Source organism: Primulina huaijiensis, chromosome 4, assembly GCF_012295235.1.
Source record: "Primulina huaijiensis isolate GDHJ02 chromosome 4, ASM1229523v2, whole genome shotgun sequence".
Lineage (NCBI taxonomy): Eukaryota > Viridiplantae > Streptophyta > Magnoliopsida > Lamiales > Gesneriaceae > Primulina > Primulina huaijiensis.
The window spans coordinates 24,571,093-24,594,046 of NC_133309.1; the positions used below are offsets into that span (position 1 = coordinate 24,571,093).

General features: G+C 38.1%; 2 protein-coding genes across 2 annotated transcripts; both read left to right on the top strand.

Moving 5' to 3' along the window:
* Positions 1-1,541: 1,541 nt before the first annotated feature.
* LOC140974801 (omega-hydroxypalmitate O-feruloyl transferase-like) lies at positions 1,542-5,730 on the top strand. The gene is made up of 2 exons (XM_073438288.1): positions 1,542-1,994; positions 4,864-5,730. The coding sequence occupies exons 1-2, from the start codon at positions 1,551-1,553 to the stop codon at positions 5,728-5,730; spliced, it is 1,311 nt and encodes a 436-aa protein (XP_073294389.1). The 5' UTR covers positions 1,542-1,550.
* A 677-nt stretch (positions 5,731-6,407) lies between these two features.
* LOC140974802 (omega-hydroxypalmitate O-feruloyl transferase-like) lies at positions 6,408-8,555 on the top strand. The gene is made up of 2 exons (XM_073438289.1): positions 6,408-7,085; positions 7,508-8,555. Exons 1-2 carry the CDS (start codon positions 6,627-6,629, stop codon positions 8,372-8,374), a joined length of 1,326 nt encoding a protein of 441 aa, XP_073294390.1. The 5' UTR covers positions 6,408-6,626; the 3' UTR covers positions 8,375-8,555.
* Positions 8,556-22,954: the final 14,399 nt, after the last annotated feature.

Genomic DNA, 22,954 nt, shown 5'->3' on the forward strand with positions numbered 1-22,954 from the left:
TGTGCATTTTTCGTTTTTTGAAAATTCGATCGAGTGCAAATTCTTCTTCTAGCCTTTTCTGGTTACGATTGTTGCATGATGTATGTGTTGGCACTGTGAGGATTCAACTTGATATGGGAGGGAATCCCAAATATATGATATGACCCTTACGCGGTTGGGCTGTCACCGCTATATGGCCTCGCCCCTTAGAGGAATAAAAATTAATGACTCACATCAGAAAACCATTGAAAGTATATGAATATCAGTGCTTGGCTGGTGGTATGCATGTGGTATGAGTCAGGTTATACACGGTATATATTTCGAAAATTTTTCATGTTGTTTTGTTGTGCTCAAACGGCCCCCACTTGCTGAGTGACGACCATATCACTCACCCCTTACTCTCTCCTCCCCAGATAAATCCGAAGAACATGTTGGGGAAGAGGAGTCAGAACAATTTTGGGGCTGATGATTCACGAGATCAGTAGTAGTCATGTTTTCGAAATTTTTTTGTTTCAATTCCTTGTAAAACGCTTCCGCATTATTTATTTTTCAGTTGTAAAGATAATGTTATTTTGAAATTTATGAAATAAACTGGTTTATGTTTATACTGTGCTACGAGACTGGTTATCTTTCGATTATGTGATTGATGAACAACGCCGATGTCCATTAACCTCGATCTCGAGGCGTGACACATGATTTACTCGAGGGAGCAACTCGACGAGAGCTTATCCTTTCTTAGGATTAGTTCGACCATATTTATGAGATATTACACAAAAATTAATCTAATATTAATTATAAAGAGAGTTACTTCATTTTTCTTATGAAATAATTTATAACACACACAAAAATTTCAAACGGTCTGATGAATTAATTTTGTGTGATAGATCTCTTATTTAAATAATTGTTAAAAAATATTATTTTTTATGTTAATTTTTTTTATTATAAATATATATAAAATTAACTCCGTTTCACTGGTCCTTGAGACGGCTGCCTACTAAATATATTAATCACTATGCATGTGCACCCTTTACCATGATTGGATAATTCTTGGTAGTACCATCCTTAGGATGATACTGAACTAAATGGTCCAATCCAAATGGAACCGCAGTGAAAGCTTTGAAGACTGCGCAGCAGAGATTTTGTGGACATATTTGGTTTTCGGGCATCTAACCAGCTACAAGAACAAAGTGCAAGTGTCAGTGTGCAACCATATCCCATTTTCACAATCTGAAAAAAGCAAATTTCCAAAAATAAGAAATAGGAAATGGCATGAAACAACTGAATAGTCATGCATATGATTTATGAACATCTTATAAAATCCCAAGTCACTTTCAGTCAGTAGTACACGAACTCTGTTCCCTACACCTTGTTCTTCTTCCTAAAGTTATATTTTAGACCAGTCCCTTTTCAATGCGATTCCAAGAATCCGAGTTTGCAATTCCAGGCTGCAAAAACAGGTACGACTTCTTTTTTTTAATTATGGGCTCGTGGAAACGCGTAAAGGGATCAAATTTTTTTGTAACGAAATCTTTCTTTCTTTCCTCGCTTATTTTTCAAGATCTTGGTGAAGTATGGATATGAAAGATGGCAGCAAAGTTTTAGAACTAAATGTGCGACGTGGGGAGCCAACCCTTGTTCCACCAGCAGACGAAACAGTTAAGGGTCTCTACTACTTGTCGAATCTCGATCAGAATATAGCGGTCCTTGTACGTACCATTTACTGCTATAAACCAGGGAAGAAAGGCAATGAAAATGTGGGTGAAGTTATGAAGGACGCATTATCGAAAGTCCTCGTGCATTACTATCCACTCGCCGGACGTCTCGCGGTTAGTTCGGAGAAGAAACTTATAGTGGATTGCACAGGAGAAGGAGCTGTCTTTGTTGAAGCTGAGGCAGATTGTGAAATGGGAGAGTTGGAAGATATCACGAGGCTTGATCAAGAGACACTTGGGAACTTTGTTTATGATATTCCTGGTGCGAACAATATGTTGGCGATCTCCCCTGTGGTGGCTCAAGTAAGATATATCGTCGCTTGTGCTTATCATCCCGAAGCTTTTATATAATCTTTTTGCTGCAATTTTCTTCCAAGATACGATGTTCTATATATTGACATTACTGTATATCACAGTTGCACGGCTTTTGGATTCAGCTGAATCTTGATCTAATGGTCAAGATCCCATCTTTTCATAAATGATTTTTGACATGACCTTCCATTCAGATCAATGTTGTATGTCCTATTAGAATCCAATGATCTAGTTTGTGTCCTTTTGTACACATCCTTCTAATGCACTCATTCGATCCGGTTAAATCCGATTCATCCGATCACAATCTAAGAGGCGATCTTTAGAGTATGTGTCAGCAAGCCAACTCATGGTTTGAACTTTATTGTCTCTTATGTAAAAATAATATTTATTTTAATAATATTTAACGGTTTTACCCAATCATGACATTTATTTTATCCATATATACATGCAGACTGCATAGATAAAATTATTAAATATACAATAAGTACTATGAGACCTAACTCGCGACGTAAGATCATGAAACGCATTAGAAAACATACCGTATATTATAAACAGATTCCTAGTCGACTCAACTATCCAAAATAAGGATAAAAGTCGCTCGAACTTGAGACTAATATTGTGATATAAACACCATCTTTCATTTATAAGGACTTGAAGATGTCCATTCGTACAGATGAGTGATCCTTTGATGATGCGCTGAACAACGTTTTCTCGGACTCTCCGAGGAGTTCTCACTTATTGAGTGGAATAGTATGTGGTTATGGTTGTACATCATTAGTCTTTTGACTCGGGACAATGTAGGGGCTATACGTACTAACATGCACTTTGATTCGTTTACCGACTCCATTGAGGGTCATCAGGTGGCGATGTTGAGTGTAGTTTCGAAATATGTAGGAGTCAATGCATTGTAATCAGGGATTAACCGGTCACCCAAGGGTGAAGATATCTGATGTAATATGATGAGTTAATATTACAAGGAGTCTCTGGCCAGAGCAAGACATGTGTTTAGAGAAATGTATTTTTCTAGTTATACATATGTTGTCACTATTATTACTCAAAGATATATCACATCGTTATCGAATTCATTTGCAACTCTCGATATACCAGTAGTTGCATATTCGATCGAGGTATATGAGTTGAAAGGATCATATTGTACGCTAACCATAATTTAAGGTTCTTACAGACACTATCAGTGATACCTAGGAGATCATGGGGCGATATTTTATTCTTGATCAAGGAGTTGATGGAAAGAATGATGCTAATTAGGGTAAACCCGAATAAGAACAAATATTGTTATGAATCACATGAAGTTGTGAACCCACAGCTAACTTTATCCCTAAACCGTTGAGGGTCACACAAGAATTGGATTTTGTGTTCTCGTTGAGATAGTCAAGTTAAAGCAGTTGAATTTGGCGACTGTAGTTTGATGGAGATCTAACACATTGCTTATGAGGTTTATGAGTTAAATCCATGTAATGGAAGTTGTGCAAGTTAGCTTAATTGCTAATTAAGTGGGGACAGTGGAACCACATGTTTTAGTGAAAGAGTTCACAAAATTGACGACGACAAAAAATGGATCAATAAGAATTGTGATATTTGAAATGTTCACTTCTCATTAAATGAATGAGATTTATACCATCGATATGTCGACGTTGATTGTTCGTCGATCGGGATTATAATGAGTTCACAATTATGTATTTAGTAAATTTAGAATATACTAATTAAATAATAATATCAGTAGTGGTGACTACTATGTGTGTGTGTATATACACACATCAAAAGTCGATTTTGTATGATATTTTCAAGAAAGAGAATACTACATGAGAATTTTAAATAATGTAAATAAAGTGTCTTGAAAAACTAAGAGTTTGATTAGATTAGAAAAGACTTTTAATATATATGTGTATTCAATAGTTGAATAATATACAAAACTTTTACATCAAAATTTGAACCCAAAATTTTTCTCCCTTGTTGTCTTGTTCTCACAAAATTTCGGCCACCATCCTTCCACCGCACCGTCGTCGGATTTCTAAAATTTCGACGATCCAATCTCGACAAAAATTTCGTTTTGATCTCTAATGCGATCTATACGAAGAATCCAGTCTCTGGTCGTGGACCTGATTAGATGATCGAAGAAATGAGGATATCCGTTCACATATAGATATTTACAAAAAAATGCTTTTACCGCTTAAAAACCGAAATAGTTGGAGCCGACATAATATACGCAAATGTGAGTCAAATCTAAACACCATGTGAATGGCATGGTCGTTTTTAACGTCTAAATAAAAAAAATTAAACTTTCGCTATGTCTGCGAAAAAATAATATATCAACACGATCTACATCCACTCTTCATTGGACATGTGTATGGCCTTCTGTGCAACGAAGGACCTGATATTTCAACCGGTGGCTCACAGACTTTTCCAGCCGGAGTCGCCATCCTGTCAATTCGTAAATGTTCACGTTTATATGACGCATCATATGGTCCAACAGCTCTGATTGGCTTACTCTCTCGGCAGTTTCTTAGCCATGGATGAATTTACACGAGGCAACTACGCGGCTCCTTTGCATGCCTTCTACTTCATGTCGAAGGATTTTGTTTGGATTGGTTGTGAATAGACAAAGTAATTACAATTTAATACATGTGACAATTCATTAAGTTATTTTATGATCTAATTATTAATATAACCGGTAATGTTAGAAACAAAAGTAGACAAGTGAGTGATTCAGCCGACGCAACCAGACATAGAGACAACTTCCCTAGCTATTGCATTAGCTGTCAAATTCGCTGATATTTTCACAAAAACAAAAGTGGAGCCTGTATGTTCACTTATTTAGTATTAAGTTGAAAATTTCTTGCAGGTAACGAAGTTCAAATGTGGAGGCTTTGTTCTTGGACTGTGCGTGAACCATTGCATGTTCGATGGGATTGCAGCAATGGAGTTTGTGAATTCATGGAGTGAGACAGCGAGAGGAATCCCACTCAAATGCCCTCCATCAATCGACAGAAGCATCCTCAAATCAAGAGACCCTCCCCATTTCGAATTCCCCCACCATGAGTTTGCAGAGATTGAAGACATATCCAACACTTCTGAACTTTACAACAATCAAGAAATTCAATACAGATCCTTCTGCTTCGACCCCCAAAAACTCCAGAACATAAAAAACAAAGCCTTAGAAGGTCACCTAGCCCTACAAAAATGCAGCACATTTGAAGCCCTCTCGGCATTCGTTTGGCGAGCCAGAATCAAGGCACTGAACTTGGTTCCAGACCAACAAACCAAACTCCTATTCGCAGTCGACGGACGATCAAGATTTGAGCCACCTGTCCCGGAAAAATACTTTGGGAATGCAATAGTTTTAACAAACGCACTATGCACTGCTAGAGAAATTCTCGAAAACCCGCTTTCCTATACCGTTAAACTGGTCCAAGAAGCTGTTAAAATGGTGACAGATAAGTATATGAGATCAGCTATAGATTATTTTGAAGTGACTCGAGCTAGGCCATCCTTGACTGCAACTTTGCTTATTACTACCTGGTCCAGGCTATCGTTTCATACGACAGATTTCGGCTGGGGGGAGCCGGTTGCATCGGGACCAGTCGGATTGCCGGAAAAGGAAGTGATTCTGTTTCTTCCTCATGGTGAAGAAAGGAAGAGTATCAATGTTCTTCTTGGATTGCCAGCCTCTACTATGGAGATATTTGAACAACTGGTGTTGCAAATATAGTAATCAAGACAATAGTCGCTATAATTATTTTCTTGGTTTCTATTTTGGTTGTGTTTTTGTTATGCAAGTTTATATAAATAAAAGATATATACTTGAAATAACCCTATATTGATATTTGTTGGAATTCACCACAAAGATATTAAAAATAACTTGTTTGAATTTAAATTTATTGTCAAATGAATTTACTCAAACAAATAATAAATTTGAAATTCATAGTTTCGAAATTTATCGATCCAAATACAACATTAAAGAAATTGAGTGTGAAACAAAGTTCTACCTACCATTGATGATAAAATGTGCCAAATTCCTTTGTACTTTTTTTCTTTTTGAAAGATTGTGTATTTCTGGACGTATGATTTTAATATTATAAATTATTTCTCACGTTGTTTGGGAAAGAAGCATGTTTTGTTGAAGAAGTGTACTTCAAGGTTACCACATTGATTTGGCAGCATGAGTTTTAACCTCAAACAAATAATAGTTAATCTCCTTGGTTATTGGACAGGTCGTTTAATCAATACAACAATATCCCATTTTCTCAAAATCTTGCAAAAAGTAAATTTCCAAAAAAGAAAAAAAAAACCGGTGAATGGCAGGAAGCAACTCTTGAATTTCTCTAGAAATATTTCCATTGATTAATCTTTGCTTATGAACATGTTAGATCCCAAGTCACTGTCAGTATCACACAATCTTTGATTAGCCGAAACTCATCCAATTTCTAATTCCCAACACCTATGTATATTTATATTTAGACCAATCCCCTCTTCATTCTGATTCTAATAATCTGAGTTTTCAAATCCACGCTGCATCAGCAGGGAACAGCATGCTGGAAAAAACATAAAAAAAGGTATTAAATTTTTCGAACTAATTGTTTTCGTTTACTTGCTCAGTAACTTTTTATGATCTTGTCAAGTATGGATCTGAAAGATGGAAGCAAAGTTGTAGAACTAGCTGTGAAACGAGGGGAGCCAACCCTTGTTCCACCAGCAGATGAAACAGTTAAGGGCCTCTACTTCTTGTCGAATCTTGATCAGAATATAGCGGTTATGGTACGTACGATCTACTGCTATAAATCAGGGGAGAAAGCCAATGAAAATGTTGGTGAAGTGATCAAGGATGCATTGTCAAAAATCCTTGTGGATTACTATCCACTCGCGGGGCGTCTTACTATTAGCTCTGAGATGAAACTCATAGTGGATTGTACTGGAGAAGGGGTTGTTTTTATTGAAGCTGAGGCAGATTGTGAAATGGGAGAGTTGGGAGATATTAAGAGGCTTGATCAAGAGACACTTGGGAAGCTTGTTTATGACATTCCTAGTGCAAAAAGTGCATTGGAAATTCCTCCCTTGGTGACTCAAGTAAGATTTGCTATCACTTGTTGGGGATATGCTCTATCATTGAAAAAATTACAAAATTAATCCTCTAACTTGGCTTATTTTTTATTTTAATCTTATAAGTCAGTCCAATAATTTGAGTTTTTTTTCATCTTGTAGTATTTTTTGTGGCTTGCTGACGTTGCAACGGACATTATATTGATGATTCAGTAGGGGTTTTTTTTTTTTGTAAAAGGGTGTAACATGTTTTTTTTTAAAAAAATACCATGGTATTCAGACAAAAATGATTAAAAATGGAAACAAATACCAATTTATTGTACAATGACCAAACTTTAACAATTTACAACACTAAGACAATGAAGTGATGATCCGGCTGCTCGTATGCCTGAACAATAAATATCAGGGAATTAATACATTGATAAGCTTATGAATTTTCTAGCTTGCAGGTGACAAAATTCAAATGCGGGGGCTTTGTTATTGGACTGTGCATGAACCATTGCATGTTCGATGGGATTGGAGCAATGGAATTTGTGAATTGTTGGAGTGAGATAACAAGAGGAATCCCGCTTAAAATCCCTCCATTCATCGACAGAAGCATCCTCAAATCAAGAAACCCTCCCCACTTCGAATTCCCCCACCATGAATTTGCAGAGATTGAAGACATATCCAACATTTCTGAACTTTATAACAATCAAGAAATGCACTACAAATCCTTCTGTTTCGACCCCGAAAAACTCCAGAAAATAAAAAACAAAGCCTCGGAAGATCACCAAACCCTACAAAAGTGCAGCACATTCGAAGCCCTTACCGCATTCGTTTGGCGAGCCCGAATCCAGGCACTGAACCTGAATCCACACCAACAAACGAAACTCCTATTCCCAGTCAATGCACGATCAAGACTAGAACCACCCATCCCGGAAAAGTACTTTGGGAATGCAATAGTTTTAACAAGCTCACTCTGCAGTGTAGGAGAGGTACTAGAAAACCCGCTTTCGTACACCGTAAAACTAGTTCAAGAAGCTGTTAAAATGGTGACAGATGAGTATATAAGATCAGCTATAGATTATGTCGAAGTGACTCGAGCTAAGCCATCTTTAACTGCAACCTTGCTGATTACTACTTGGTCCAGGCTATCGTTTCATACAACAGATTTTGGCTGGGGGAAGCCGGCTGTATCGGTGCCGGTCGTGTTGCCGGGAAAAGAATTAGTTCTGTTTCTTCCTCATGGCGAAGAAAGGAAGAGTGTTAATGTGGTGCTTGGATTGCCAGCTTCTGCTATGCAGATATTTGGACAGCTGGTGCTGCAAATATAGTATAAGGGATCGAAATCGGATCTGTTCATGTTCTTGTGCTTGTAAAGTGTTCTAACTTATTGATATGCCTAGTTGTGCATAATCATGAAAAACAACCGAATTGTCAAATACTTAGTCTTGTTCTTGAAACTGGTTTTTTCTCTCTTTTTTGTACAACTAATGGTTCCATCTTTATATTTAGCGAGCGGATATAAATTTACCATCGCAGATATTAGCGATTTGAACGAACATTTTATCGAACGAATCTTGAAATACGTTGTTAAATTAGCGAAGTGTTAATCTCTTGCTTAATATATAGCCAAATTTTTGTGCTCATGTATTATATCCTTGAGGTTTTTTCTCTAGTCCTTTTATGATTACTGCATGGTTCTTAATTTTACGTAATTTAGTTTGTAATTGCTATAAATTAATTTGTACGTATTTTAAGTTACTCTAAGACTCGTGATAGTCCCAACTTCTTAATTTTATTTTGTGTTTTAATATTTATGAAAATAATGAGCCAGATTCCTTAATCACGACGCCTTAATTTATTATATTTCTTGTTTTTTTATTTTCTAAAATAAAGACTCAGACTCCTTAACCTCGACTCCGCTTTCTTATACCGTAAAATCGATCCTGAGATGAGTACATGAGATCAGCTATAGATTATTTCCATGTGACTCGAGCCAGGCCATCCTTGGCTGCAACTTTTCATATTACTTCTTGGTCGACCATGCTATCGTTTCATACGACATATTTTTGGTTGGCGGAAGCCGACAGCGTCGAGGCCAATTGTCACGTCCCGAAATCGAGACGTGTCATCGGCGTCGTTTAACAATTTAAAATCGTATAACAACAAGCCACGTAGTACATCAAATAGCAAAAAGCCAGTCTATTACATAAATCAATAATCATCTTTACAATGCGATTGAAACGAAATGCGGAAGCGTAAAATACGATAATCTAACTAAAAGATAGAATAACGAGACTGGTCTTGAATCGGATTAATGTTACAACCCATGCCATAGACACGTAATGGTAGTGGCTTGCTGAAGAATAGGTCAACTGGAGTAGTGGGAATTGAGGATCAAATTATATTAGTTTTTTATAATTGGCTTAGTGGGTTAGTGGGTAGTTATTATCATTTAGAATTCCTGATGTCTATAAATAATTGTACTTGTTTTTAAAGAAGGGGATCGGTTGTTCAGAAAAATTCACTCATTTCTTCCTAAATTGTTTCTTTTCTTTTTATATCAAATTCTAGCTTATCAATTGGTATCAGAGCCAGGTTACAATACGCCTCCATCATGGAAACCCGTGGTAAAAGCAATGCAGAATTTCGCAACGACGTCAATGAAATTTTAGCCCGACATGAATCGAACTTTGACCAAGTTCACGTGACCTTGCAAAAGGTGTTAACCGAGCTTCAATCTCTTCGACTCTCGCACAGCCCAAACACGAATCATCTTGAAACCAATCCTTTTGGCAGAAACGAAACCTTACAACAACATACCTCTCACTCTAACTCCTCCAACGAAAACCATCATCAACATCTTTCCTTGTCATTCCCCAAATTCAATGGGGAAGATTCAACGGGTTGGATCTATAAAGTTGAGCAATATTTTGAGATAAAAAATATTGCACCAGATGAACAAGTCCAACTAGCTTCCTTTCATTTAGAAGGAATTGCTCTTTAATGGCATCGGTGGTTGACGAAATTCCGCGGGCCATTGACATGGAATGAATTCTCTAAAGCTGTTCTTCTTCGTTTTGGCCCAACTGATTACGAAGACCCATCGGAAGCTCTAAGTAGGCTGAAACAAACCACAACAGTAGCAGCTTACCAAGAAGTTTTCGAAAAACTTTCTCACCAAGTTGATGGTCTACCCGAGAATTTCCTCATCGGCTGTTTTATTGCAGGTCTTCGTGATGACATCCGCCTAGACGTGAAAATAAAACAACCAAAAGCTCTAACAGATGCCATTGGCGTTGTTCGATTAATAGAGGAACGAAACCAGTTACAAAAGAAATCAAGCCAGCCATTCCGCCCCACTCCAACTACAGTGGCCCCAAAAGTTAATGCAAATCCTACAGCCGGTATACTAGGACCTCCACCCAACCAGCGTGTTAATTCTACTCCTCCAAATTTCCGTCGAATCACCAACCAAGAGGCACGAGAGAGAAGGGAGAAGGGGCTATGTTACTATTGTGACGAGAAGTTCATTCCAGGCCATCGATGTGAGCGACCACAATTGTTCATGATCGAAGATTCCATACATTCAAGCTCGGGAGATAACGATATCATTCCAGAAGCTCCACAAGGTCTATTGGAAATTCCTGAAATTTCTTTTCATGCCATCACAGGAACTAAGCATCCTCAAACATTGCGTGTCATGGGAAAACTGAAAAACAGGGATATCACGGTGTTAATTGATGGTGGCAGCACTCACAACTTCCTGGATCAAGCCATAGTCACTAAGTATGGATTACCGGTGGTCCGTGCCAAAATGTTTCAAGTCATGGTAGCTAATGGAGAGAAGATAGAATGTTCTGGGCAGTGTCAAGCACTAACCATCATGATCCAGGGTCACTCCATCACAACAGATTATTATATTCTTCCTGTCGCTACGTGCCAATTGGTTTTGGGTGTACAATGGCTTGAAACTCTTGGACCTATCAAAACTGATTATAGTAAGCTCACAATGACCTTCCGAGTCGACGGAGTCTCCCACACCTTCCAGGGACTGAAGCAGGCTAACATTGAGGCTTTGACAGAGAAGGAATTCAACAACATACATGGTACTGGTTTCTTATTCCAAATTAATTCTATTTCTACAAATAGCAACCAAAATCCATACCCACCTAGCCTCGGCCACCTCTTAGAGGAATTTTCCCACGTCTTTAAAACACCCACTCACTTACCTCCAAAGCGTTTACACGATCACCACATTCCATTGCAACCAAACCAAGGCCCTGTGAGTGTACGACCATACCGATACCCTTACTACCAAAAAACCGAAATAGAAAGAATGGTGCAAGAGCTACTACAATCAGGGCTGATAAGAACCAGCAACAGCCCATTCTCTTCCCCTGTGTTGTTGGTGAAGAAGGTTGATGGAAGCTGGAGATTTTGTGTAGATTATCGAGCATTGAATAACATCACTGTCAAAGATAAATATCCAATACCTGTGATTGACGAGCTTCTGGATGAACTCCATGGAGCCAAAATTTTTTCCAAGTTGGATTTACGTGCTGGCTATCACCAAATTAGAGTAAAAGAGGAAGACATTCTAAAGACGGCTTTTCGAACACATGAAGGGCATTATGAGTTCGTTGTAATGCCGTTTGGCCTCACCAATGCGCCTGCCACATTCCAAAGTTTAATGAATGATCTCTTTCGTCCTTATCTTCGAAAGTTTATTTTGGTATTCTTTGATGATATTTTGGTGTACTCGAAATCCTGCGACGATCATACCTCACATTTGAGAATCGTTTTACAAATCTTATCAACTAACCGTTTGTTTGCAAAAGATTCCAAGTGTGAGTTTGGTGTTTCACAAGTTGATTACTTGGGCCACAAAATATCGGAACAAGGAGTGGCGGTGGATCCAACCAAAATACAAGCTGTCATTGAGTGGCCAACCCCAACCACAATAAAAGGTGTCCGAGGATTCTTGGGTTTAGCAGGTTACTACCGAAAGTTTATCCGCAATTTTGGAGGTATAGCAGCTCCTTTGACTAAGCTCTTAACCAAGGATGGCTTCGAATGGAATGAGACAGCACAAATGGCCTTCAACAAATTGAAAGAGTTGTTGACCTCCCCGCCTGTTTTATGCCTCCCTGATTTCTCTCAAAGATTTGTAATTGAATGCGATGCTAGTGGGATTGGAATTGGGGCAGTCCTCACTCAAAACAGCCGCCCAATCGCATATTTCAGTGAAGCTTTAAAAGGTTCAGCCTTGGTGTTGTCTACATATGAGAAAGAGATGCTGGCTATTGTCAAGGCCATCAAGAAATGGCGTCCATATCTCCTTGGGAAGCCGTTTACAGTACGCACCGATCAAAAAAGTCTCAAATATCTATTGGAGCAACGCATCACAACACCGGCACAGACCCGATGGCTTCCAAAGCTACTTGGATACGATTATGAGATTGAATACAAGAAAGGAGTTGAAAATCAAGGTGCGGACTCTTTATCACGTGTAGTTGAATTTCAATTTTTGTCTATCTCACTACCCCATGCAGATTGGTGGCCAATACTCCAAAAAGAAATTGCACAAAACTCCTTCTACGAGAAACTAAGAAAAGAAAATTCTCCTTTATGCTATCGTAATCTGCTCCTACGAGATGGTGTATGGTTCAAGGGAGATAAAATTTTATTGTGCCCGACATCCACATTGATTCCACAAATACTGGTTGATTGCCATTCGTCTCCAATCGGAGGGCACTTTGGGTTCCACAAAACCCTTTCTCGTATCAAGCAAAGCTTCATTTGGTCAAATATGCGTCGAACAGTGAAAGAATTCTTACAACAATGCGATGTTTGTCAGCGTAACAAGACCGATTGCATGAAACCTGCTGGCCTACTCCAACCATTACCAGTACCTGTTCGCGCTTGGACAGATATTTCAATGGATTTTATTGAAGGGTTACCCCCATCTAATGGGTTTACCGTCATCATGGTGGTTGTGGATCGATTGACGAAATATGGTCATTTTGTAGCCATGAAACACCCATTCACAGCACTCACTGTGGCCAAGTCCTTTGTTGCAAATGTGGTTCGTCTCCATGGAGTTCCAACGTCAATTGTTAGCGATCGAGACAAAGTTTTCATTAGTTCATTTTGGCAAGCACTATTCCAGCTGCAAGGAACCAAACTTTGCATGAGTTCAAGTTATCATCCCCAATCCGATGGACAAACCGAGGTAGTGAATCGAATCTTGGAGCAATATTTAAGATGTTTTGTTAGTGATCAACCACGGAAATGGGCAGAATGGATCCCATGGGCTGAGTTCAGTTACAATACGTCAGTTCATTCGTCCACCAAAATGACTCCATTTGAAGCTGTTTACGGTATTCCGCCTCCAACTCCACTAGCTTATATTCCAGGTACAGCCCGTGTTCAAGCGGTTGATGAGTTCTTGCGCGACCGTGACTCCATTTTACGAGAATTGCGCCATAATCTTTTGATAGCCAGAGGTCGAATGAAAAGTATAGCTGATCGGAATCGACGAGAGGCTTCTTTCAATATCGGAGATTATGTATATTTAAAGCTCCAACCATACCGCCAAACTTCTGTAGCCTTTCGACGTAATATGAAGCTTGCTCCACGCTTCTTTGGACCATATGAGATCATACAAGAAGTTGGTGCAGTAGCGTATAAGTTGGCTCTTCCTCCAGGTTCTCAAATTCACAATGTGTTCCATGTAAGTTTGTTACGTAAACATCTGGGGCCTATCATTCCGACCTCTGCTCAACTTCCTCCTGTTGCCGATGATTCTACTATTCTTCCTCAACCAGAAGTCATCTTAAACAGGCGAGTAATTCAAAAGGGAAGGTTTAAACCACGATCTGAAGTTTTAGTCAAATGGAAAGGGACACAAGTTGAAGATGCTACATGGGAANATCTTTACAATGCGATTGAAACGAAATGCGGAAGCGTAAAATACGATAATCTAACTAAAAGATAGAATAACGAGACTGGTCTTGAATCGGATTAATGTTACAACCCATGCCATAGACACGTAATGGTAGTGGCTTGCTGAAGAATAGGTCAACTGGAGTAGTGGGAATTGAGGATCAAATTATATTAGTTTTTTATAATTGGCTTAGTGGGTTAGTGGGTAGTTATTATCATTTAGAATTCCTGATGTCTATAAATAATTGTACTTGTTTTTAAAGAAGGGGATCGGTTGTTCAGAAAAATTCACTCATTTCTTCCTAAATTGTTTCTTTTCTTTTTATATCAAATTCTAGCTTATCAATTGGTATCAGAGCCAGGTTACAATACGCCTCCATCATGGAAACCCGTGGTAAAAGCAATGCAGAATTTCGCAACGACGTCAATGAAATTTTAGCCCGACATGAATCGAACTTTGACCAAGTTCACGTGACCTTGCAAAAGGTGTTAACCGAGCTTCAATCTCTTCGACTCTCGCACAGCCCAAACACGAATCATCTTGAAACCAATCCTTTTGGCAGAAACGAAACCTTACAACAACATACCTCTCACTCTAACTCCTCCAACGAAAACCATCATCAACATCTTTCCTTGTCATTCCCCAAATTCAATGGGGAAGATTCAACGGGTTGGATCTATAAAGTTGAGCAATATTTTGAGATAAAAAATATTGCACCAGATGAACAAGTCCAACTAGCTTCCTTTCATTTAGAAGGAATTGCTCTTTAATGGCATCGGTGGTTGACGAAATTCCGCGGGCCATTGACATGGAATGAATTCTCTAAAGCTGTTCTTCTTCGTTTTGGCCCAACTGATTACGAAGACCCATCGGAAGCTCTAAGTAGGCTGAAACAAACCACAACAGTAGCAGCTTACCAAGAAGTTTTCGAAAAACTTTCTCACCAAGTTGATGGTCTACCCGAGAATTTCCTCATTGGCTGTTTTATTGCAGGTCTTCGTGATGACATCCGCCTAGACGTGAAAATAAAACAACCAAAAGCTCTAACAGATGCCATTGGCGTTGTTCGATTAATAGAGGAACGAAACCAGTTACAAAAGAAATCAAGCCAGCCATTCCGCCCCACTCCAACTACAGTGGCCCCAAAAGTTAATGCAAATCCTACAGCCGGTATACTAGGACCTCCACCCAACCAGCGTGTTAATTCTACTCCTCCAAATTTCCGTCGAATCACCAACCAAGAGGCACGAGAGAGAAGGGAGAAGGGGCTATGTTACTATTGTGACGAGAAGTTCATTCCAGGCCATCGATGTGAGCGACCACAATTGTTCATGATCGAAGATTCCATACATTCAAGCTCGGGAGATAACGATATCATTCCAGAAGCTCCACAAGGTCTATTGGAAATTCCTGAAATTTCTTTTCATGCCATCACAGGAACTAAGCATCCTCAAACATTGCGTGTCATGGGAAAACTGAAAAACAGGGATATCACGGTGTTAATTGATGGTGGCAGCACTCACAACTTCCTGGATCAAGCCATAGTCACTAAGTATGGATTACCGGTGGTCCGTGCCAAAATGTTTCAAGTCATGGTAGCTAATGGAGAGAAGATAGAATGTTCTGGGCAGTGTCAAGCACTAACCATCATGATCCAGGGTCACTCCATCACAACAGATTATTATATTCTTCCTGTCGCTGCGTGCCAATTGGTTTTGGGTGTACAATGGCTTGAAACTCTTGGACCTATCAAAACTGATTATAGTAAGCTCACAATGACCTTCCGAGTCGACGGAGTCTCCCACACCTTCCAAGGACTGAAGCAGGCTAACATTGAGGCTTTGACAGAGAAGGAATTCAACAACATACATGGTACTGGTTTCTTATTCCAAATTAATTCTATTTCTACAAATAGCAACCAAAATCCATACCCACCTAGCCTCGGCCACCTCTTAGAGGAATTTTCCCACGTCTTTAAAACACCCACTCACTTACCTCCAAAGCGTTTACACGATCACCACATTCCATTGCAACCAAACCAAGGCCCTGTGAGTGTACGACCATACCGATACCCTTACTACCAAAAAACCGAAATAGAAAGAATGGTGCAAGAGCTACTACAATCAGGGCTGATAAGACCCAGCAACAGCCCATTCTCTTCCCCTGTGTTGTTGGTGAAGAAGGTTGATGGAAGCTGGAGATTTTGTGTAGATTATCGAGCATTGAANAAGGGTATTTATAGGTTCATGGAGGGGAGGTGAAGAGGCTATCATTCAACCATGTTTATGGCCTTCTTAATGGCCTTAAACACCATTACCATGTTGTTATGGTTCTTCAAATTCTTCTTTGAATTCATGGCTTGAATGTGTTTTTAATTCAAGGCTTTGTGTGTTAATTCTTTGGGTCTTCACACCAATCGTGTTGCCTGAAAAAGAAGTGATTCTGTTTCTTCCTCATGGTGAAGAAAGGAAGAATATCAATTTGCTTCTTGGATTGCTAGCTTCTGCTGTGGAGATGTGAGCATGCAAATATAGAATCTTTTGTATTATAAGTTGTCTTTTGGGCTTTTGGCTCTGGTTTCTATTGTGAAAGTTTATGTTAAAGTTGTGGGCTCCCAACAAGTAACAAACACATTAAGTTGGGCTTTAACCAGATTATTGGCCCATTGCTTCCTAAAATATTTCCAATTATTATTAAGACTAAGTTTATGTTATGCGCGCTAATTTTGGATACATGGGAACCATTGCGGCAGAGATCGGAGAGATGATGAAGGGCCCGATGGTATCACATTTATACCATATCAAATGGTCGCGATGCTAACGCGGTGACACATGCTCTGACAAAATATTTTATTTCCTCTCCTACACCAATTCTTTGGGTGTCGGGTGATTTTCCGTTCTGGATTGACAAACTTGTAATTGATGACCTCTGATTATTGATTAAAGAATACAAGTTTTCTCGTAAAAAAAAATAAATGGAGTGCAAGTAACAATTTTCTTATTCTATATTAGGAGCATTTTTACCTCTGTATTTTTACATCTACAAGATGTTCATATGATTATCTGTAAGCGCGTCTCATTTTTTTTTTTTTTTNACTCCTTCTACGAGAAACTAAGAAAAGAAAATTCTCCTTTATGCTATCGTAATCTGCTCCTACGAGATGGTGTATGGTTCAAGGGAGATAAAATTTTATTGTGCCCGACATCCACATTGATTCCACAAATACTGGTTGATTGCCATTCGTCTCCAATCGGAGGGCACTTTGGGTTCCACAAAACCCTTTCTCGTATCAAGCAAAGCTTCATTTGGTCAAATATGCGTCGAACAGTGAAAGAATTCTTACAACAATGCGATGTTTGTCAGCGTAACAAGACCGATTGCATGAAACCTGCTGGCCTACTCCAACCATTACCAGTACCTGTTCGCGCTTGGACAGATATTTCAATGGATTTTATTGAAGGGTTACCCCCATCTAATGGGTTTACCGTCATCATGGTGGTTGTGGATCGATTGACGAAATATGGTCATTTTGTAGCCATGAAACACCCATTCACAGCACTCACTGTGGCCAAGTCCTTTGTTGCAAATGTGGTTCGTCTCTATGGAGTTCCAACGTCAATTGTTAGCGATCGAGACAAAGTTTTCATTAGTTCATTTTGGCAAGCACTATTCCAGCTGCAAGGAACCAAACTTTGCATGAGTTCAAGTTATCATCCCCAATCCGATGGACAAACCGAGGTAGTGAATCGAATCTTGGAGCAATATTTAAGATGTTTTGTTAGTGATCAACCACGGAAATGGGCAGAATGGATCCCATGGGCTGAGTTCAGTTACAATACGTCAGTTCATTCGTCCACCAAAATGACTCCATTTGAAGCTGTTTACGGTATTCCGCCTCCAACTCCACTAGCTTATATTCCAGGTACAGCCCGTGTTCAAGCGGTTGATGAGTTCTTGCGCGACCGTGACTCCATTTTACGAGAATTGCGCCATAATCTTTTGATAGCCAGAGGTCGAATGAAAAGTATAGCTGATCGGAATCGACGAGAGGCTTCTTTCAATATCGGAGATTATGTATATTTAAAGCTCCAACCATACCGCCAAACTTCTGTAGCCTTTCGACGTAATATGAAGCTTGCTCCACGCTTCTTTGGACCATATGAGATCATACAAAAAGTTGGTGCAGTAGCGTATAAGTTGGCTCTTCCTCCAGGTTCTCAAATTCACAATGTGTTCCATGTAATTTTGTTACGTAAACATCTGGGGCCTATCATTCCGACCTCTGCTCAACTTCCTCCTGTTGCCGATGATTCTACTATTCTTCCTCAACCAGAAGTCATCTTAAACAGGCGAGTAATTCAAAAGGGAAGGTTTAAACCACGATCTGAAGTTTTAGTCAAATGGAAAGGGACACAAGTTGAAGATGCTACATGGGAAAATGCACGACGCTTTGCTAAGATGTATCCTGAATTCATCCTTGAGGACAAGGATGCTTAAGCAAGGGGGAATTGTTACGTGTCAATCTTCATACATTACAACCCATGCCATAGACACGTAATGGTAGTGGCTTGCTGAAGAATAGGTCAACTGGAGTAGTGGGAATTGAGGATCAAATTATATTAGTTTTTTATAATTGGCTTAGTGGGTTAGTGGGTAGTTATTATCATTTAGAATTCCTGATGTCTATAAATAATTGTACTTGTTTTTAAAGAAGGGGATCGGTTGTTCAGAAAAATTCACTTATTTCTTCCTAAATTGTTTCTTTTCTTTTTAAATCAAATTCTAGCTTATCAATTAACATCCCCAAAAGTATTATTGTTCTTTATCTTCGATTTGTTCCTCGTTCTTATCTGGGGTGGGAATGTAAGGGGTGAGTATTTGGGAAATACTCAGTAAATGGGGGCCGATCGAACATAATAAATATCAAGGTGATAATTGTACAAATATATTATCATAATTTCATTAATGGAATCATGATTTCAATAGTAAGCATGTTGACACTACAAGAAAAAAGGCCTACGACAACGGTTTTTAACCGTTGTCGTAGGCCTTTTAAAACCGTTGTTAGAAGCCCTGTGGTTAAAGGGTGTGCTCAAAGACAACGGTGAAAAACCGTTGTCGTAGACGTCTAAAGATGACGGTGAAAAACCGTTGTCGTAGATATATAAAACCCTTGTTAAAGGTCATGTGGTTAAAGAATTCGCTAAAAGAGAACGGTTTTGGAGTGTTGTGGTAGTTACAATTTGCGACGGTTTTTAAAATACCGTCGCAAATTAATTTGCGACGGAAATCATCATTAACTGTCGCTAAAATTAGCGACGGTCGTAATTAAAATGGTCGCTAAAGAGCGACGGTTTTATACACCGTCGCTAAATTTAGCGACGGTATTTTTTAAATTTCGTCGCTAATATTAGCGACGGTTTTTTAATGCTTTCCGTCGCTATTTTTTTCAGTAAAATAAAAAAAAAATTCACTTTTAATATTTTAATAAATATACAAAAAAACTAACAATGCTAATTATATTCTTGATTTACTGTCGAAAATACTATATTCTTGATTTTAAAAATTTATTAAACTTTAAAGATAAAAACGAAATTAAAATTGTGTAAGGGAGAAAAATTTTAAGTGTTGTAAAGTGGTATGATAGAAAATGGGCTGAGGGTGGGGGTATTTATAGACAGTTTGCGACGGTTATTTTTTTAACTGTCGTCGATTTAAAATTAGCGACGCTTTTACAAGAACTGTCGCTTTATTTAGCAACGGTTACAATAAACCGTCGCTATATTTTAGCTGTCGCTAATTATAGATCGGCGACGGTTTACCGAAACGGTCGCTAAATTTAGCGACGGTTATACAAAAACCGTCGCTAAATTTAGCGATTGTTCTCGTAAATTCGTCGCTATATCTACATCGACGACAGTTTTACTTAAACCGTCGCTAATTTTAGCGACGGGTATACTTAAACCGTCGTCGTAGCTTGAAGAAAAAAGCTAATAGACAACAGTTTAAAAACCGTTGTCGTAGCCAAAAAAAAAAACGCTCATAGACAACGGTTTTTAAAAACCGTTGTCGTAGCCCAAAAAAAAAACGCTCATAGACAACGGTTTTTTAAAAACCGTTGTCGTAGATATATCAAAGACAACGGTTTTAAAAAAACTGTTGTCTTTGAGCGGATTTTTTTAGGCTACGACAACTGTTTTTGTTAAAACCGTTGTTAAAAGTAAAAAGACAACGGTTTTTGTTAAAACCGTTGCCTTTGATGTATTGTTAAATACGATTTTTCTTATAGTGTGAGTCGAATATAAACAAAGTACAAACGTAGCACTGAAAATCATCTCATTTTTCATGGTTTACTGATCAATCCCCTATATGTTATTCTTCTAAGGGGCGAGGCCAAAAGAACGGTTATTATATCCCACCGCATCAGGGCCTTAAACAAAGCATATCAAATATCGGAATTTTCTTGTCATTTCTAATTCGAATCATTACAGTGCATTTCAAATATTTCAAACATGCTTTCAAATATTATAACTAATATCAAACAACAAATTGTTCAAGGATTTTCATAACAAATAGGAACGAATATATCATGCCGATCGAATTTCAAAAAACATATATAATGTATTTTTAAGCAAAATGTGGACATACTTACGAAGAACGAGTATGTTGATATATTTATCGAGTTGTACACTTATGAAAAACAAGTGTACATAATAGTATAGCAAAAGCCCACTTACAAAGAAATATATGTAGCAAAAGCCCACTTACTTGATTATTATTTTCGGAATAAAATGTGAGGAACTTGTGGGAGGAATTCCGCTCGAACTCTTTCGAATAGTGGCAGCACTTGAGCAGCAACCTTAGCTCAAAACTTGGGACAAAATGTGGGTAGGACGGAGGTAAACCGAGGCTTGAGAATAATCGCTATGGAGCTCGAAAATATGGACAGCTTGTGCCTTGTTTTTGGTGTGGTTTCCTTTAGCTTTTGAAGGGTATTTATAGGTTCATGGAGGGGAGGTGAAGAGGCTATCATTCAACCATGTTTATGGCCTTCTTAATGGCCTTAAACACCATTACCATGTTGTTATGGTTCTTCAAATTCTTCTTTGAATTCATGGCTTGAATGTGTTTTTAATTCAAGGCTTTGTGTGTTAATTCTTTGGGTCTTCACACCAATCGTGTTGCCTGAAAAAGAAGTGATTCTGTTTCTTCCTCATGGTGAAGAAAGGAAGAATATCAATTTGCTTCTTGGATTGCTAGCTTCTGCTGTGGAGATGTGAGCATGCAAATATAGAATCTTTTGTATTATAAGTTGTCTTTTGGGCTTTTGGCTCTGGTTTCTATTGTGAAAGTTTATGTTAAAGTTGTGGGCTCCCAACAAGTAACAAACACATTAAGTTGGGCTTTAACCAGATTATTGGCCCATTGCTTCCTAAAATATTTCCAATTATTATTAAGACTAAGTTTATGTTATGCGCGCTAATTTTGGATACATGGGAACCATTGCGGCAGAGATCGGAGAGATGATGAAGGGCCCGATGGTATCACATTTATACCATATCAAATGGTCGCGATGCTAACGCGGTGACACATGCTCTGACAAAATATTTTATTTCCTCTCCTACACCAATTCTTTGGGTGTCGGGTGATTTTCCGTTCTGGATTGACAAACTTGTAATTGATGACCTCTGATTATTGATTAAAGAATACAAGTTTTCTCGTAAAAAAAAATAAATGGAGTGCAAGTAACAATTTTCTTATTCTATATTAGGAGCATTTTTACCTCTGTATTTTTACATCTACAAGATGTTCATATGATTATCTGTAAGCGCGTCTCATTTTTTTTTTTTTTTTAATTTAGATGATGACTTGAGCATCTTATACATCGGATTTTAGCTCAACTCGAGAATGTACTCAGCTCGATTCGAGTTCAATCGAATATGTGTCTCTAATAAGTTTTAACATTTATTGCAAAATTAAAATTAAATTTTCACCACAATCCTCGAATCACGTGTACGTATACAAAACCAAACAACACTTGCTCAAATAATATGTGCATTATATATATGCATACTCTGAAATACGAAAGCTTGGAATCTCAAGTTTAATTTTATTATGAGTAGGTCTTTTTAATAAGACGGTCTTACGGATCTTTATTCGTGAGACGGATCAATTATGTCTATATTTACAATAAAAATTAATATATTTGATATAAAAAGTAAAACTTTTTCGTGGGTGACTCATATAAAGTATCTGTTTCACAAAATTGACCCATGAGATCGTCTCACATGAGTTTTTGTGTTTTATTATAGGGAATTTTTGTCCTTTTCAAATTCGTGGGTGACTCATATAAAGTATCTGTTTCACAAAATTGACCCATGAGACCGTCTCACATGAGTTTTTGTGTTTTATTATAAGGAATTTTTGTCCTTTTCAAAAAAATTAGGAGGCAAATTTAAAAAAAAAATTTGATTAGGGGCAATGGGGTATGATCACAAAAGAGACAAATTGTTTGGCTCTAAAATCACCAAAAGTTGCCGTCTAAGGTTAGCATACACCTGAATCATTGAGAATCATACAAATATCGATTATTGTGATCAATCTGAAATTAAAATTCAGAAATTAGAATTAGACGATTTTAAATTTCACAGTCATTTTTGTTAGATGAGTCTCCAACCCGACCAAAACAATGAAAAAATATGATTTTGTATGTCAAAATATTTATTTCATGTTAAATATAGATTAGGTCGGCCCATATCATGGATATATACTTGTGAGATGATATCACAAGAAACCTTTAATAATTTAGAGCAAAGAAAATACAAAAATTAAAACTCTAGTGAGACGGTCTCACGGGTCAATTTTGTGAAACGAATATTCTATATGAGTCACACAAAAAAAGTATTACTTTTTATGTCAAATATATTAATTTTATTTGAAATATGGACATGATTGATCCGTC